General features: G+C 38.0%; 1 protein-coding gene across 14 annotated transcripts in view; it reads left to right on the plus strand.

The window, feature by feature from the left end:
* ADD1 (adducin 1) overlaps nucleotides 1-19,514 on the plus strand; it is a 66,600-nt gene extending 47,086 nt beyond the window's left edge. For 6 of the 14 annotated variants that reach the window (XM_055720579.1, XM_055720552.1, XM_055720588.1 and 3 more), the window contains exons 11-16: nucleotides 1,611-1,712; nucleotides 3,574-3,663; nucleotides 4,506-4,598; nucleotides 10,465-10,621; nucleotides 12,704-12,799; nucleotides 17,082-19,514. In XM_055720579.1, coding sequence (XP_055576554.1) covers nucleotides 1,611-1,712; nucleotides 3,574-3,663; nucleotides 4,506-4,598; nucleotides 10,465-10,621; nucleotides 12,704-12,799; nucleotides 17,082-17,434 — 891 coding nt within the window. In that variant the 3' untranslated portion in view covers nucleotides 17,435-19,514. Of the gene's footprint in view, nucleotides 1-1,610; nucleotides 1,713-3,573; nucleotides 3,664-4,505; nucleotides 4,599-10,464; nucleotides 10,622-11,724; nucleotides 12,440-12,703; nucleotides 12,800-13,545; nucleotides 13,581-17,081 lie in introns of those variants that run through there. The other 8 variants (XM_055720614.1, XM_055720619.1, XM_055720593.1 and 5 more) reach the window with 6 other exon arrangements.
* The last annotated feature ends 174 nt before the right edge of the window (nucleotides 19,515-19,688 follow it).

The raw sequence follows: 19,688 nt of genomic DNA on the forward strand, positions 1-19,688 counted from the left end.
CACGTATGTTTGGAGCAGTTTGTGCTTTCAACGTTAGCGCACAACATAGCTGGTATTTTATATTTGAAATCATTATCAGTGAAAGATTGAAGCAAAATTCCTGCTCAGAAACTAGTCTTGTTTAATGATATACGGAAGCAGTAGAGAATTTCATACAGTGTTAACAGGTTTGTGTATTTAAAATTTTTTAATGCTTGTTATTAACTTAAAGAAAAAATAGATTGTTATGTCGAGGTTGTTTTTATATGTTTTGACTAAAAATTATCTTTAATAAAAAGCTGGAGTAGTTTTTATCTGAGAAGATATTCATCAGTGAGTATTTCACAGCTCCATGTTCATTCCATTTTTTACTTTACAGTTGCAAAACATTTTAAAATTCTGTTGCTTTTTGAAGTTTGACAGTTTCTGGCTATCTTATTGTTTCTTGAAGTTACTCAGGAAAAAATGCATAGCATTTGCTCTATAAACAGGTTTGCTTTACTGTTCGGTGCATTTTCTATGCAATAGTGATTGGAAATTAGGACACTGCATATAATAAACATATCAAGATAAAGAATTAGTTATGCATCAAATTAAACAGAGCTCCATACTAAATGCACTGATCAAATAAAGCAACCTTCAATGAAGAACCCATGAAGCGCTTAAAGTTTGTGTTTGGGATATTTTTGTAACCTTTTGGGCTATGAGTTATAAAATATTCGACATCACCAAACTGTTCCTCTAGGTTGCTGTGCTGATACAGCCATTTATCTGTGCAGAAACTAATTCTGGAAACAGAACATTTTGCTGAAGTAGCTTGTTTTAATGCAAAACTTTGGTGATGCCCACTCTTGCTTCACAGTACAGAATCATTCACTAAACCTGGTTAGTGACATCACATTGCTTTTCATACTTCTGTCATCTTATGCTTTAAGTTCGCTTTGATGTTTGTTGAGTATCAGAGGATTGAATCAATGATCTCTTTGTCTCTCTCATGCTATTTTGTAAAAATACCCAGTGCAGAAAAGAAAAGTGGCAGTAACAGGGTTTTAGAGCTCGTGTCTTAGATCTCGCTGTACTTCTGTTTAGGTAAGGAATAGTGTCCTTTTCAAACAAATACGAACTCATTGTGAAAATTCTGATTAAAAATATCCTTAAAAATAAGTAACTATATTGGAGTTTTCCTGCTCCTGCATTAATATGTCTCTTCATAAAGTGAGAGGTAGACTATTTTTAGAAGCATGAAACACTGCGGTTGTCAGTGTGGTCAAGTGCACAGAAAAAAACACTTTAAAACCCTTCAGTCTCCATAATCTCTGAAATGCACATGGCTGTTGTAATTGCATCGTTTGGGGTGGAAGTTATTTGCAGGTTAACTGGCTCTGTTGTTGCTGTTACTAGCCTGACTTAATAGAACGATTCTGATGTTTAGAAATGTATCTGAAGATACAGTATATGTTACTGAAGAAGGAAGCAACTTAAGTAGTCTTAGGAATGGGTAGAAGAACACAATCATTGGTTCAGTTCTCTGCTATGTATAATGCATGATCAACTGTTATGTGAATTTGCTGCTCAGAGTGTCCGTAGCCATTACTGCAATTCTGACTGTTCAACTGTTCTTGATATTACAGTGGACTAAAGAGGATGGACATAGAACTGCCACCTCTGCTGTCCCTAACCTGTTTGTTCCATTGAACACCAATCCAAAGGAGGTCCAAGAAATGAGGAACAAGGTTTGTGATAGCAATAAAATAACTTTTTTTTGGTCACCATTACAATTAAGTTGCTTACTTCTAATGAACTAATTTACTTTGCTATAGTGAAATTCTGGAGGTTCAATAACACAGCTCTGGTATTGTCCTGTCCCTTTATAACTGGATACTGAAACAATTCTGAAATGTTCTGAACACATTTGGAAAAAGATGGTATTACTGTCCACTATACGAAGACTTTAATTATCTTACATTTTTTTACTGTCAGACCGGTTGCTGGATACCTCTGAAACAGCCACTACTGAGTTTTATGGTAGTAATTCTGTTCCCTGAGATCATGGTTTTTTACATTCTCCTGCTTTGGTTTCACCATTTGAAATTGTTGCCTAAGCAAAGAAGTCTATGGATCTCTCTCCGTATTGTATTTTGTTATATTGTAATATGCTGTGATTGTTACGGAAATTCTTTTGGCCTTTGGAACGACACGTTAATAATCTTGAAATGAGCTAGCAGTTAATTTTCCAGTCTTCAAATTTCAGATCTTCTTGTCACCAGTCTACCAACAGGAAAGCATTGAATGCATTGGGGTTTTTTCACTTCATTTCTTTTATAGTGTAAAATATGCACTGGTAATCTTGTTAATATGTAACTGGTTCTGGATTGTTTTGCTACTTCTCACTGATGGCCATATGGAACATGAGAGTCAGCATTATGTCACAGGAAGGTCTCTGTGCAGGGGTACTAGCAGGAACACTGATTTGTTCTAAAATAATTTGCATAAGGTTGATAAAGCTTTTGCTTTTCCTAACTTGGCACTGTAAAATAATAATCACTTGAAATGAGAAGTCTGATGAGATTGCCAAGCAGTTTCTTGGTGTTTGAAACACAAATACTGTTTTATTAAAAACCTGAATAAAGCAGCTAAGAGGGAAGGAGTAAAACATCAAACTTTTTACTTTCCTGATCACGAGAAGGGTAATAAACTAGAAATAAGTACAGATGATGCAGGATATCTTCATACTTTGTGAAATACCAAGTATTAATGATACCTTGTGTTTGTAGGCTTGTATGCATGTCTTTTTTTTGTAAAACTGAATGTCCTTTTTAGTTGTAGAGGTCTTTCTGGACATGTGCTTTTCTTTGTTTATCTTGGAACAAGAGGCAGAATATTTTAGAAATAAATTTTGAGTCAGTTATGAATTCTTCGCCACTGTAGGACAGCAAATTTAAATAAGAAATACCTAGATTTAAAGATCTGCTATCTGTTCCCTTCTTCATAGGGAAAGAACTGGGAGGTATTTAGGATGCAACAAAAGGATGTGTTAGAGTACTCTGGAGTGTCACTTTATGCATAGAATAATATTTATATGCTCTTTTGAGAATATGGTCCTGACTAGATGCAAAAATTGAATGCTGTACAGTGTTCCACTGTAAGTACCGTAAGGAAAATAGTATTGTGGTGCAGTATCAGTGACTCATAGGTAGTGACAGAAGCTTGTAAATGATAGGTCAGGTACAATAGACTTACATAAATATGACCTCTTTTGCTTCTTTTCTCTCCTTGCTCTTCTTTACAAACTGGAGTTGTCTGTTACCTGATCTGTAGAGTTTTTGCCATGAGCCAGTACCAAAAAACCAAAGGACGGTACCTGCTGTAGTACTTTAAAACCTGAATTCTGAGAAATACGAGGAAACAACTAGGAACCTGAGCACATACTTTCATGTGGTGTTTGTAAGCACAGCTTTATTTGATGGGTCAGGCCATAGCAATTGACACTATAGCCTGTTGGTAGGTTCACCCACCCCTTTTTTTAAATAGGAAACATGTGGTTAACTTCTCTCTGTTGTTCATGTGACTGTATTTTGCTGCTTTCCTTTACAGATTCGAGAGCAAAATTTACAAGATATTAAAACTGCAGGCCCTCAGTCACAGGTTCTTTCTGGGGTAGTTGTGGACAGGAGTCTTGTACAGGTGAGAATATAAAATGCTTAAAACTATTAGCTAAAAGTTAATTTACTATGTCCTCTACTTTCACCTAATATATCACTATAAAATTATTCTTTAATTGGCAGAGAGTAACTGTTTATAAGGTAAGTCTTAGAGGTAACACCATTGTCTTTGCGAGAGTGCTCAGGGTCAGAAATTTAAGAGGCTTCAGCCATGTAGCCCAAGCATGTCTGTGGAGGATGCTTACTGTTTTTTTTGCTGAATGTAATGCATGAAATTCCGAAGGCTTATTTATATGGGTTAGATTCTTGTTCAAAATTAGTTGGGCTTTGTGACAACTTTTTGTTTTGTTTTTCCAAGTTTATGTATCTTGAAGTATTAATACTGAGCCCAGCAGGCTCACTATGGGGCAGTAGTGTTATGTGTTAAATATGTTTTATCATGCTTCATAATATTTTATTTGAAGATCAGTTTGGGGAAAAAGAACCTATTATACGTCAGTAAAACTTAAAACAATGTATCTGGATATACAAAAGACTGAATCGTAGCTCGAAGTAAAGTAAGAATTAGAGCTATACAGTTATACTCTGTAGCTGAATGACTTTAAAGCTCTGTATATCCAAGTGCTTTAACTGCCCCAGCTAAGTATTTTCTGATACACTTTAAAAAGTTTGGCAAGTCTGATCATGACCATAGCATTATTCATGTTGGGTGTCATATTGTGTGCATGTCGATTCATTCTCACTTGCAATTTTATCTACCAGTTACTGTTTCTTTGCATGGTTTTCGCAAGCATCATAATGCTTTTGGTTGATGTTTTAAAGCCTGGGCTCGGTTTGCTCTGTTTACTCAATTTACTGTTGCAGGATGCTCCCCTCTCAGACTGTACGGAATCTATTGAAGGGCTCGATCTCACAGAGCAGGCCTTTAGTCCTGCTAAATCTCTGTCTGTTAGAAAGGTACTGCCCTGTCATACTGCTCTAAATACTATTGTTCACCCTTCGTTTTACCTTTTCCTTACCCTGACCTTTTCCTTCTGTTAGTTCAAGATCTGGCTATAAAAGAAAAAAGAAAGATGGATCTCCAAATTACGTATATGCAACTATACAAGCAGTTACTTTACCCTGTTAAAGTATCTTTTAAGGATTTTTCTTTGGCTGTAGAAGCTGTTGAGGAAACACTTTTGATGTTAAGGTGCTGATTAGGTTCTGCATACAGTGGGTTTTTTTTGTGCATGCTATTAGTGCTGAATTACTCTGAGATCGATTTTTAAGTTAGCTTAACCTTAGCCTGATGACATCAGTGTCATTCTGAAGGTACCACATGTTCGGAATACGTCATGCTGATGAACACTGTCAACTTTTGATCCTACGTTGCTAGATATCTTGTTTCCTTAAAACTTCCTGTGTTTATCGACAAGAGTTGCTGAGTGATGCCCCACGCTTCCAAAATCGATTGGCTTTCAAACGTGTAATCATGCTTGTGCTTACATAATACACTTAAAATACAGAGTAAATTCAAGAGAGGTGTGTGTGGTTGAGGTGGGCAGTCCTTTGAGGCTGAGTAAAGAGGAGTAGTTTGCACATTGGACACAATGCGTCCTTAGCTGTCTTTCTCTGCCAGGTTTTGAAGGAGTTTCTTGGAGGTGATCTCACGTGGAAGCACAGTGTGTAAATAAGCATTAGTGTCTCTTCTGCTCCAGTATTTTATTTTAACTCTTGGTTTAAGTCATGCCTAACATCTCATTATCAGAAGAGTTTTCCCATCAAAGAACCAGAATAATTTCTTCCTAGTGTAATGAGCCAGTTTGTATTATAGATAGTTGTATCATTATGAGAATCTTGTAATGATGTTTTTCACATCAGAGTTTGTTTTATCCATATTCTGAAAGGAAAAATAATAAAATACTATTTCCAGATTTAAGATGAAAAATAAAGCAAAGCCAAAGTCTTCCAGGCAGTGCATGCCTTCTATTCTCTGCCTAAGAATGCCTTCAAAATAAAGAATCATTATTGTGATAGTCATCCTTTGGTTATCATAACTTAAGCGGTTTCTTTCATCAGTGATATGCAAGGTAGCTTTCAAGTACTGTTTTTTAAATAATAGCATCATCTTTCTGTAAAATTAGCCAAATATTGTACATGCATTTTTGTAGATGGCAAGGAACCAACAAAAGGTCTGTTGGTTATGTGATTTTGCCTAGGAGTAGAGTGTTAGGGTTTAGATGTCCAAACAATGTGTTTCCTTTTTGTGGTGTCATGAAAGTGGTTTCCTTCTGAAATACTTGATAAAATTATATCACAATATTAGTTACAGTAGAAGTGGCCTGTTTAATAATCTTTATTATCTTAATATGGATTGTGATCTGAACGCTTAATAACTTCCTGTTGGGGGGGGGGGGGGGGGGAGTATAACAAACAACCCAAAAACAAAAAACCCAAAATGAAATAAAACAAACAAAAAAGACACAAAATAGACACAAAACCCAATGAACCAAACAACAACAGAAAAAAACACCCCACCAGAGAAATTTTCTAGAAAGATTATGCCAATAATCAGTTGTCCATGGTGGAACAAAGAAACTATAAGAAATCTTCTGATGCCCTTGTAAACCTCAAATGAAACTTTGAATAAAACTTCGAGCAGACCTGTACGTCAAGGACTAAAGGACTTTTAGGTACCAGATAATTACATGTTCTCAGCTGACAAATCCTTTGACACTTCACTGTGGTTAAAGTAAAAAGTTCCATCTGATTGCAATAACGCTTAAAATGTGTTATGTTTTCAGTCAACATTGAGATTTATATCAAATACTAATGCACACTATTTTGGATGAAGAAAATCCCGTTTGTGTACAGTATGCATGTAATGCTTTGAGTCTTCTGTGCCTCTGGCTGCAGTACTAAATACTCCGTTTTGCCTTGTCACTTGCTTTGTCCATGTTCTGAGAAGTCCTGGCCATGTTGCAACACGAGCTCCTTGTGCATAACGTGATTTTATTTATTCTTGTTATAGACTTGGTTAACCAAGTTTCTGCTGCAGTCTTGGCTGAATGAGAGGGAACGTTGGTTATTCTTACCAATGACTATTCTGCAATCTGATTTTTTAAAAAATAAATTCACATGAATTTTCAAGAATTCAAGTAAAAGGGGAATCACCGATTTTGTGTGTCTTCCTTTAGAATGGAAATTTTGTGGCTTTGTTGAGCATGAAGAGCCTCTGAGTTCTTCCCCAGAGGTGGCACTGTGTTTTAATGGCGACTTCTACATGAACAGTACTTTATGAATCCTGGGTTTTTTGGGTAAAGGCGCTGCATTAATGCCAGTTTGTGTTAAGACTGATTGTTAGCTTTAGACAATTAATAAGAACCTACTTGTCATGTATAAGGTGCCAGTTTTGTCCACGTCTATCCATGAGAACAAGATGAAGTGCTTGCCTGTTAAGTGATGGTCACCTCACAGCAGTTTCAAATTTTTCTCTGAAAGCAAGATTTGGTAGAGAGGTTGCAAAATGACTTGATATGTAAAATTTCCGTGTAGGATATGTGAGGGCCAAGTTTAGTATTGAATGACTTCCCCTTTGTATCTTTATTGGGAGAATGTGCCCCTACTAAATTCTCAGGAGTGAAAATACATTCTGTTCATGAATGTAATGTATCCATTAATTCTTACAGTGGAGAAGATACTGTTGATATTCAGGTGCTTACACATGGAATCAAACTTCAAATTGTCATCAAAATAGTACCAGGACCATCATCAAAATAATACTAGTGTCAGTGTAATCCAGGTGAAATCACTAGAACATTATTTTTTTGAGTGTCACCCTCTGTTGAAACAGAGTGCCGGTCTTTTATATGGGAATTTATTCTTTCTCTGCAGGCTCTCTAGTACTGGAAGCAACTACAGATCGATTTTCTTGTTCAGTTTTTCTGACCGTTCATAGGAATCTCCAGATGGCATGGACAGGTTGATAGCTCTGCGAAGTCTTGTCTATTTTACTGTCACATTTAACAATCTACAGTACATCTTGTAGTGTCTTTTTAGTCTTTTCTACTTGTTTTCCTTCTGTCCCTTGTCACTCTCTTCCTTTGTGTTGTGTATTTTGATTTGAATTCTTGGAAGGCTGCTTCTGTGGCCTATTCTGTGAAGTGCTGTATCTCTACTACTTTGATTTCTACATGTTTTAGACTAATCGTGTTGTGGAGCTTACCAACATGCTACTATCATTTATTTTCCCCATGGAATCAGTACCTCTACACTTACAACTTTTGTTAGAGGCCTTTTAACTCCTACCATACTATTGATACTGAGCAAAACTGGATGTGTTAATCTGGAAGCAGCTTTTAGCAGATCAAAAGTTTGCCTTTCTGGTCTCGTGTAGTTTTCTGCTTCTACAGTCCAAAAAACACAAGTGCTTTTTCTTTGTAATACGTAATCCGCTTACTGTCTTTGCCACTAATCTTTTTAAATACTATTGCTCTTTGGTCGGAGATACTCAGCTAGTACAAATACCGTTTGCATTAATTGTGGGTGTAGTTTTGTGTGTGTTCGGTTTTGGTTTGTTATTTATTGGGTTCTTTTAATTTAGTGAACGTGGTAAGCTTGGCGTGCTGCTTTTATTCCCAGTAGTTAAGAAAGGTATTCTCTTAAGGAGGAGAGCACATAATGCCAGTGCACGAGTCATCTTGCTGCAAACCGCGTATTTTGCTGTTTGTCATTATTTCAATCAGTAGGCATTCAGAAAAATGTTGTTTCGTGTGAAAGTTGTTCTACTCAGTCATTTTGGATTCAACTTGCAGACAAGACTCAAAGATTCTGAAACATTCCATGGATACCAGCGTGCACTGTATGTCTTGTTCCTCTGTTGACTTTCATTGTCCTAGAAATCTCTAGAAATTCTGCCTGAGGTCAGTGCTTTAAAAGCCCCTGCTATTTTTATTGCCAGGGTTCAGTTAAAGACAATATTTAGTTTGAAAGGGGTAGAGAGGGAAATAGAAAATTGCCATGGGTGCCAATTTTCTGCCGTCATCAAAAGCTGGGACCTATAGTTTTGGGTTGTTTTTTTTTTTTTTACGTTTTCTACAGAACAATGCGGATTTGTACAAAGGTTTGTGGTTTTGTGACTTTTTTTTTAATGCATTAGCCTGCAAGAAAAGCTATGACTGTCAAATTCGTGCTTAATGGAAATACCTGAGAAAAGGCTTTTGACATTCTACAGACATTCTGCATCTGAGATGAGAGGAGTTCTTGTTTTATGGAGAGATGGAGTTGATGTGTAGCGTTTTAGGGATATTTCTGTCCTGTAGTTCTTTTCAGGATCTTACAGTGGAGACGTGTTGTTGTGCTGTTTGTTCTTTAGTACTTCTGGCTGGTGTTTGCTTCCTGAAGAACAGAATAGATTCTAACAACCAGCTGTTCTTACCTCCCTGGGTTGCTCTAGATGAGGTTTCTGGAGATCTCTCGTGAGAATTTCAGAAACACCGAACTGCTCTTCTCCTCATTCTACCTGGATATTCTTGCCTGTCACCTTTTTGGTGCTGACAGCTTGTCCAAAGCAGCTCTTAACATCCAAAACAGTACTCTGTCTAATTTCATCTTCAGTTGTGCAGTGAAGATCTCGTGCTTGTCCATCAAATACAGATGTGGAATTGAATGTTTGTCTGTTTGAGTGCTGTTTACTTTTGAACTGTGCTTTTTAATGCTTTCTTTTAAGTATTGGTAGAAATAACATTTGAATACGAAGACAACTTAGGCCAACCAATAACCTGTATGTACTTGGTAATGGAATTCAAATACCTCTTTTCAACAACGAAGGTAATTCAGGCATTGCAGTGACACGAGGCACAGACCACACATCAGTCATTTCTGAACTAGTGCCAGTAGTGTTCTGTATGTATATCTGGTGAAAAAAAAACCCAAATGCTTAAGCAAGTCGCTTGAAAGATACAGCAGCTATCCAGGCAAGCATCTTCCCTATCTGAGACAATGAAAAGTCAGTGGCTTTAGTCTTTACTGTATGATTAGAGGAGAAAAACTAAACACCTTAGCATTAGAGATTCTCTGATGCGGCTGCTTTTGTCCATTGGAACTTAGCGTACTTAGAATGCTAATGTTTTATTTTTATTTGTATAACTTTTTATCTGGCTTGTATGACAAATGTTATAGATGTAAATATGCTGACTTGTATAAGATTACAGTTAACCTTAAGTACTTTAAAATTGCTTGTAATAAACTGTTAATCTGGTGTATACAAGACACATACAAGATGGCTTTTTACTGTAACATCTGTTAGATGTTACATAGTAGCTACTAGAAATGGCTTTTCCCTTTATAAAAACAAAAAACCCAAAACGAAACAAATAAAAAAAAAAACCCAACCAAAACAAACCACAACCAAAGATACCTATGAACTGAGTTCTGTGAACTTCTGCTTGTATTCTGTGCCCAATTGCCATGTGGTTGGGCCTGGTATCCTGGTGCTTCTGTGGGAAGAAAAAGAAAAACTTGCTACTTCTGTGACTTCAAATATAATTCAGCTAAACTGTTTGGCTGCTGTTTGATCTGCTGCTTAATGGTGGATGTTCCCTGGTGGAAACAGTGATGTGTCTGTAAGAGTAATAAATGAAACCTGCTTTCTCCTGTATATTAAACTGCTGTTGATTAAATAAATTTAAAAAACCCAAAACCTAAAAGAAAATAAATGCAGCACTTTCCAGATTATCTTTTTGTTTCGTTTTTAGGTTGATTTGCTTTGTAGCCTCTGTACTTCTCAGGGTTCTGCAAGTTACTGCTGGATTGCAGATGTATCTTAATTTTCTTTTGTCAGGGGGAACTGGTGACTGCGTCAAAGGCAATAATTGAGAAAGAGTATCAACCAAAAGTCATAGTGAGCACAACAGGACCAAATCCTTTCAATAAACTCACTGATCGAGAACTGGAAGAATATCGCAAAGAAGTAGAAAGAAAGCAGAAGGGACCAGAAGGTTGGTTTCTCTGTGTGTGTTTTTTCTGCAGTAGATTATAACAACAGCAAGTTTATTGCTAATTGAAAGCTGGGTCACCTGCAAAGGCTACGGATAAATTACTCGGCTTCGGTGTTTTAGCTTTTCCAGTGTGAATTAGAAATCTAAAAAGCATGTTGGAGATAGAATGTGCAATCTAAGTGGTAATGGAGTATTCTGTAAAATGCATAGATCTTATTTTAAAATAACTACCCTAGTAGACCAACTGGGGTGTTTTGTGTGGCCAGTTACTGCTGCGATTAGGAAGTTGAAAGCTTGAAACTTCAGTCAGAAAAATTTTTAGGTACTGCAGAGTATTGCAGATTGTTCAGCTTTGTTTCCTTTGGCATTGGGGATGAGTTTAGGCTGAGAGAATGGTGTTGCTTTTTAGCAGCAAAAGTGCTGTTTTCAAACTCGCTGAAAATTGTGCATTTGAGAAATTTGTTCAGTGGGGAAGATGCAGAACAACATTTGATTGCTACGTGGAAATGGCACGCCCTGGGGACCTGCCCCCAAACAGACTTTCTAAATTATTATAGAATTATGGGAGATTTGTGCTGTAAAGTGAAACCGTTGCTGCATCTGAAGTGGTTATCCTGCTTTAACTTCTGTGTGATTTTAAGGGATAATACTTAACAGTGCTTCTCTGTTGTTAGGTTTTGAATTCGAGTGATGCAGGAACCAGAAGTGCTGTTTCTTTTGCAGTGCGTGCTCCCTGCTTCTGCTTTGTGATAAGACAATGTAGGGAGCCATCATAGGTCAGATGTGTTTAGTTAATCAAGTAGTGGACTGTGTGGGGTGGGATACTCTGCTCTTATGCCTGTATAACTGGATACATTTATTCTCTTGAGTATCACTGCTACATCCTTCTTAGATAAGATATCAAAATATGGAGAGACTGTATTACTGAGTCAGACACCAGCTGGGGAACAGAGTACGTTGCTCAGAAATCAGACCATCAGTGAGCAAAATAACGTCAGATAAAAAATGTCTGGATTTGAAAGGCAGATCAAAAACCTGTCTAGGAACAGATATGAAGACGACTTTACAGGATCGTGGTGTATCATCACTGTCTAAATCTTTAGATAACACTCAGTTTGCTGCTGCATGGGTTTCTTGTCAGACTGCGCAGCAAGTCATCACACATCTTAACCAGGAAGAGCCAGACGGGCAGAAGTCCTCCCATAAGGAATTTCATACTGCAGTGATCAAAGCGTTAAGGTCCGATCCTGACCTTTTGGCTGAGGCCTCAGGTATTACTAATATGGTACAGTTGCACTTGCAATCTGAGGAACAACCTCTTTATCTACACGATTTGGAGATTCTCAGTTGACTCTCATCTGTGGGACTGATTGCACTTTTAATTGCTTAGGTGGACTGTGCAGAACAATTTTTTAATATTGTTCCTGATACGTGGTGTACTCTATTAATAATTTTCCTTTGGATCTAGGGCTGTTTAAACCTGGAAGCAAGGGAGACCCTCCTTACTAATAACAAATACACAAACCACTGTGAAATCTGTTTTGAATCATTTAATTACTGCATGTTTCTCTGATTGTGTAGTCATCTTTTCTTTTTGGATGCAATTTTGTTTACTCAAGAGTTTCAGCAATACAAAACAAGCAAAAGAGCGCTATCTTGTGTGGGTCTGATAACATTTAAAAACAGAAAAAAACATTTTTTCCCCCCATATTTGCTTATATCTTCCTTGTGGTTTTGCCTCACAAGTTTTCTGTAGAACAGTGTGAACCAGTTCATAAACGATTACATTATTCATGCCCTCTTATTAAAAAAACAAACCACAAAACAAAACCAAAACAAAACAGAACCAAACAACAAAACCGAACAACCAAAGAGCACAACTGTGACTTGCACAGCGTTGTTGATATCTAAATATGACTTAATTTTCTTTTGCTTGTTTTGGTATTATTTAATACCCTGGCAGAATTTTGGGTCAGAAAAACGTATTCGTATCTTGTGTGCATGGAGCAAAAGGACACTTGTTTTCTCGCATGCTGAAAAGTTTTGTCTGGCTTTCCAATGTGTCTTTGTCCACATCTGCAGAACCTTCAGAAGATGGCAGGCAACAGAAAGAGAGAAGTCCCCCTGATCCCACCACAGCTCGCACTCCTCCCAGTACGCCGATTAAAATAGAGGAAGGTATGTTCTTCCCATGTGGGGGCCAGGGGAAACCAGTAACTGTATCATTAGTGACTGACGCATGAAAATATATGAACTAGTATCTAATAAAGGTAAATTATTTATTATATTTTTATACTACCTAAAATATACTCCACTCAACTAGGAGTCTAACAGGAGTTAAGTTTACAATAATAAAGAAGTGTGCATTGATGTAAAGACAAATTTTCATCCCTTCAGAATTGCCTTGTCATCTCTTGGTGTTTCTCAACTGATTCACTCTTTTGTACATTTTCTGTGAGAAAGAAGTGCTCTTATGAAATGAAATAGTGTCTGATGGTGAACAAGACACAAATTTAGATACTTTGGTTAACCTCCTTCACCGATTGCACATTTCTTAACTGTTATTGTACTTGGATTACACCTTAGTATATATTTTTTCCAACTCAATTTGAATCTAAATATCATTATTTGCACACCTGACATAGTAGTTCTACCTAAAATAAAAGCAGGGCTGGTAAAGTCTACAGTTTCCTGAAAAAAGGATAAAATAACATCTTGAACAGGTGTAATCTAATTTTTGTCGTTTCCTTTACCTTGTACATTGGATATATCACTTGTCTGTTAGTCTTCCATTCACTACTTCATCTCATTCTGTTTTCTATAAGAATGGTTGCAACCATTCTTCTGACTTAACACAATGGCTGTGATGAATGCATAGATTCTCTACTTGTGCTTTTTTCTTCTTGTGGCTGCGTTACAAACAGGAGATGGATATGCTAAAGAGTACCTGTTACCATAGTAAGTATCATTCCATACTCTGACCTGCTTATGTGCTTTGCTTCACTTGTGCGTTTTTGTTTACTAAAGTCTTCTTGTTGATTTTGCTGCTGCCTTTTTTTTTTTTTTTTTTTTAAGAAGCAGGCTTTTTCAGTTGAGATGCTGATTTTTTAGTTCTTGACTTCATGTATTTCGAGGTAGTTACAGATCTCCTGTTAAAATGCACTACCCCTTTGAAAGAGACCGTGAAAATGACATTATGTGTTTCCATATCTGTGTGTCTGGTTCCTCAGTTTAAAGAGGAATAGTCTGAAGTTGTCTTTCAGATACAGCTGAAACAGGTCTGGGAGTTTCTGCCCCAACACTTTGCTGCTGCCTACACGACTCGGACCTGGTAATGAAATGGAAGAAAGTTCCTAATCCATTCCAGTGCAAAAGTGTCACTGCTGACATTGGTTTGGACTTAACCAGCAGACTTCTGCACAGAAGTGGATACGGAGCTACTCCTATGTTACATATGGCAGCTGTAGAGAAATTCAAAATACATCCAAGGAGTAATGGCAAGTACTTGGCGGTAGCAACTTCTACAGCTGTTTCGGCTAGATCTGCAGGGCTACCTCAGATTACACTGCAAAGTAACAAGGATGTTTGGTCCCCTCCATTTGTGTGTCCTTTGTATCCGAAAATCAGTGTGTTTGTCATAGATATGAAAGTAGTCAAACTACCTGGTAGACACCTGTGATGTTGCTAAAAGTTCTAAAACTTGAAAATTCTTTTAAACTGAGAATTGTGTTCCACAAACTCTTTTAGTTGTGTAAGTTTTCCAGGACAGACATACAAAGATTATTTTAGAAAGTAACTGAAAGTTCATGCCATGACCATTTCAGTTGGCAGAAGTTCTGTTGAAGGACGTTTTCTGTATACAGCCATTTTCTCAGCTTTTCTCCTCATATTTTTCCTATTTAAGTGTAGCTGAAGTCAGAAAAGTTTTTTTGTGTTAACTCATTTATAGCCTAGTTTCTGTTTTGGCCACATGTTTGTGTTGGAAAAAAACCCCATAAACCTTTATTTTCATAAATACTGTGAATTGCAAACACACACCAGTATTAATGTTACTTTTCAAACTGTTATGCCACAGCATATATTAAAGGGAGAGCATGGATGTGGGGATGGTGATTCTAAAAAACAAGGCATTTTGAGATACCGCTGAGTTCTTAAACTGTAAATAGGTTTTGCAGCAAGATACATTTTTAAACCTTCCTAGTTACGTTACTGAAATCCATCAAGTAGAACAGCAAGGCATTTACATATGGCATGCTTGCTTTATTGAATGTGGAATTTGTGAATCTCCCTAATTCTGGTGAAATATTGCCCTTAGTGACCTAGATAAACAGGCGTGTGTTTAATTCCAGCAAGATGTTAATCCATTTAGTAAGGATGATGGTAATTTGACAAACTGGGAAGGATAGCAGTCCTGGATTAATGAGTTATAAAATTGTATTTATCCAATGCTTAGGCCAATCAGCAAATGCTGTTTGAATGCCTATAGCTTCCTAATTTTTAATTTCAAAAATTTCTAATTCCTTTTTGAAAACGTTGCTTAAAACTTTCTTTTAAACTTATTTTAGAAAGATAAAATAGAACTGACTGACAATCTATTACGGTGCTGGTTGGATGCTAAAAATAGGGCCAGCTAATGAATAGCATTTAATATTTTCAGTTGGAAGGGACTGACAGCGATGATCTAGTCCAAGTGTCTGACCAGTTCAGGGCTGACTGAAAATTGAAGCCCGTTACTAAGGGCATTGTCCAAATGCCACCTAAACACTGACAGGCCTGGGGCATCGGCAACCTCCCTGGGGAGCCTGTTCCAGTGTTTGACCATCCTCTTGGTAAAGAAATGCTCCCTAATGCCTGGTCTAAACCTCCCCTGGCCCAGCTTTGAACCACTCCCATGCATTCTGTGGCTGGATCCCAGGGAGGAGAGCTCAGCAGTGCTTTCAGCTAATTCCTGAAAAGTAAAATGAAATCCAAGAAGACTGTAGTGGTAGTGAAGAATTGTAGGTGGTGCTGCTTAAAAATTTGTGTCACGTACCATATACAGGTTAAACTCGAGCTTCAGGAGGCAGCTTGTAATGTACATAATTGCTTTCACTTTTTTTACTCTGCCTTAAATCCTGCCTGCATTGTAACTTTAAACTGCTAACTTGTGCGTTCTGAGTGTTTGGCACTGAATACTGGTGTGCTTTGTTTAACCTATTAGAAGTTCATGGCGCTCTAGGAAAAACATGTTGGTTTTCTAGCAGGTACTCACAGAACAGAGCCCTCTAAAATACATCAGGGAATTATTGATCCCATCTGGTAAAAATAAAAGTGGCAAGAACAGTCACTGTCATTTCCGTAGGGAAGAAGGGAAAGCATCAAGTATTTCCTGTAAATTCTTGTGAAAGCCTTCACTCTTTCCGAATTAAAATGAACAAGATGTTAGAAGGGGAAAAAATAGTTGTCTGCCTTTTGCACCTTACAATGTGTTTGGCCTGGATTTTGTTCGAAATTCCTCCTTACGTAACATTAATGGATGTCATTAGCCATGTCGGATCTTCTTGGGTACAGTGCAGCGATGAATATTGTAGGGAAGTGTAAAAATAAAGTGTAAACATATTATGCACAAAGAGGAGCTTTAAACAGAACATCTCGTAAGCGTAGTGGGGAATGAGGAAGGTGTTACAGCTGGGAGTGCTGGTGAAGTTCACCTTTGGACATAAAGTTACCACTAGGTTTTTGATGCTTGTTTATACGGAGTGAGTTTGCTGTTAGACATCATGTACATTTTAGAGGGGAAAAAAAAAAAAGGTTGTACCGCATAACCTGCTGAGCTTGTGTAATTTGATAAAATACATGGATTTTACTTACAGGAATCCATAATTTCTACTCGTATCTTGCAAAAGAATTGAAGCCTTTGTGATAGGAAATCGTATTCTGAAGCAACATCTGTTTGATCTCGTGGAAGAATATTGTGAAAATCTGAGCATTGTTATTAAAAATTAGCAAGCCAACAGTTTAGAAATTAATGGAGTTGCATGTATCGGATCACTGCAAACCAGCAATTAGTTTTATCCCACCAAAAGAATCAAAATACAGAATTTCATTACTCTTTTCAATGCTGATGAAAACCGGAGGCTTAATTCCTGCGTGCTGTACTGAAATATCACATGGCTTGCAAACGTCCCAAATAAAGCATGAGAGTAAGTTCAAACAGTTACCACCTTAATGGTTTACACCCACATGATGGAACTCGGCTTTATCTGTTCTGTGTAAGAAGCTTAGAAACAAAACCGACGTTTGAATATTTTGCTTCTATCTCTGTGTCCAAAGCTAAAGGAGAAAAACCTATTACAAAGGCTTTATGCAAGTAAATGTCTTAATTTCTTAATAGAGAGCGCTCACCATCAACTTGCTTCGCTCTGTCTGTTCCAGGGACGCTTACGTAAACTAACGGTGTCCTTGTCTGTCCATCCACTAGAGACACAGCAGGACCAGACTTACAAAGATGACAGTGATGCTGCAACTTTCAAGCAAACCCTCCCAGATCTCACCCCCGATGAGCCTTCGGAAGCACTCGGCTTCCCTCCCTTAGGAAAGGAGGAAGGGAGATGTGATGATGATGTGCCCAAAAGCCAAATGGAATCACCTGCAGTGGAAAATAAGGAATCCCAGTCTCAGCCCGCTGAAGAGCCAGTAACACCAACAGCTGAGGAGGGGACAGCAGCTGATGCAGGTAGTGATGAATCTCCAGGGAAGTCCCCATCAAAAAAGAAAAAGAAGTTTCGCACTCCTTCCTTCCTGAAGAAGAGCAAAAAGAAGAGTGACTCCTAAAGGCCAAACACACTGCAGAAACACTGTCATATTTTAAAATCCATTAACCACTAGAATGTACCAGATCGTACCGAGTGTTTTGTCTTACTATGTAAATGAATGCAACAAGTAATCCAACCAGCCCCTCAAGTTATGGCTTGATTGTTTAAGGTTATAACCAGAAACTAATGTCCAGAAAGGTGCTAATCCTGTGTTTTCAGCAGCTACCACAGATCTGATCCCTAATTTGTAATTACACGACTTCCACGTGGAAGGCATTGAATCACTATATTTGATTTAAAGCCCGCACTGCTTTGCAAAAGAAGAAAAACATTTTCACAATTAAAAATAAAATGCATTGCTTACCACAAGAAGTGTTCTTTCCCAATATTCTGTTCCAAATCACAAGTAAATTTCTTCTTAAATACTGACTTGTAGAGAGGATGCTTTTGCAGTGGTGTTTTCAAGGGGGAAGTATTCTTGGACTGACACGTAAACTTCTGCAAGCTTGTGATTACAGATCATGTCTTAGTCCAGCTTTGGAGCTATCCGTTCCTTCCTCTCTCTCCCCCCTCTGACTATTGTAACAAAATGAACGTGCTTTTCAATTTGCTTTATTTTCTAACTGGCTCATGAAATCCTCTTTGATGTCTAGGACTGGAATAACTGTGGTGCGTTCTGCTCATGTTGTGCATTGAAAGAGCCCAAGCTTTTAGGTTTTTTTTCTCTAGTGAATATAGTTTAAGGGAAATCTGTCTTTCCATCTTGCCTCCCTAAGAATCAGTTACATGGAAATTGGGCTGCTAGAAAAGGTTAAAAAGTAACTGTATTGAAAGTATTTCAGAAGTTTTTCGGCTGGTGGTGTGGAGCATGGGCAATTGTATTTTGGGCCTTAGCACAGGGTTTTTTCACCCTCTTAAAAAGTCCCCTGGGTGCACAGGCAAACCTGCTGCGTACAAACCCTCTTTGTGGCCTTTTGTGTTTGTTCCTTCCCATGATAACAATGTAAATGCATTACACTGAATATTTAACCTTGTTTTATATTAATTATTTTCACTTACGAAAACTGGCGTTTCTCTAATATTTTTTGTTGCCAGCAGTAAAGTATGGAATCCCAAGTAACCCAAAAAGTGTATTTCCACTGTTTGCTATAAATGTTTGTTTAATATGTAGCATGGTAAAGAAAATCACTTACACCACCGAATTCGCTATTTTCCAGTTATTGCCATGCTTCTGTCTTCACTAACTGTAACAGTAGTTTTAAGATCAGGTGGGTGAAGCTTGCAGGACAAACCATGCGTAATTCCCCCAGCCAAGAGCAGGGAGGGCTGGTCACCGCTTCTGGTTTCTGGTGTTAGCACTTCCCCTGTGACGGCAGAAAACGCTGACACCCCTGCCCGGGGGAGGCGAACACGCTGACTGGCAGCACGTGTCTGTCACAAAACAGAATACGGATGTGACTTTTTAGGACAATATTCCACGTTGCAATTGGTAAAATAGCAGAAGACTAACGCCTTACGTTCGCAGAGCAGAAAGCAGCGAGGGAGAGGTGGGCTGAGCGGCTGGGCGCAGCTGCGGACGAGCAGGCCTGCGTGAGGCTGGGAGGCGCCGCCACGTCTGGCTGGTTTCAGGCAGCGAAGGGAAACAGTGGCCGGGAGGGCGAGAGCTGCGAGGCTTCGCAGGAGAAGAGAGGGTTTGAGATTGCGATGGTTACGGTGAGAAATGGTACGTCACCTGTGGTGGTGTGGGTGGAGGTCGGGTGGAACAGAAGCAGCAGTAGAGCACAGTGCAGGAGAGACCCCTAAGCAGCGATGTTCAGTCGGGACTGCATGGCACGAATGGCTTTCAGCTTCTACTTTAACCTTGTATGTCCTCTGTACACTAGGAAGCATACAATACTTATTTTGCTAAATTGTGTTTTGTTGCAGGGTCGTAATTAAATGACTAATTGCTGTATGTTTCAGTTCTTTAATGGAGTCCCTCCATTTATCTTGACCACATATGCAATGACTCTTAATTTCTAATTTTGTAGTTTGTTCTTTTAATTCTTTGTATTACAATATAAAATGTAGTCATGTATGGTATGGTTACACACTTCGGGGCAGAATGAAGTCCTGTATTTTTCTTTCTTTCTTGTATCATTAAGTTCTACTCACAAATAAATCTCTTTAAAAAAAATAAATTCATGCTCTGCTTTCAGAACTCGTATAGTTTTATTTAATTTGCTTCATTTTCTTTTAATGATGAATGTGTTGATTAATGATTGCTTTAATGT

The sequence above is a fragment of the Falco cherrug genome, chromosome 1, assembly GCF_023634085.1.
Source record: "Falco cherrug isolate bFalChe1 chromosome 1, bFalChe1.pri, whole genome shotgun sequence".
NCBI classification, from domain to species: Eukaryota; Metazoa; Chordata; class Aves; order Falconiformes; family Falconidae; genus Falco; species Falco cherrug.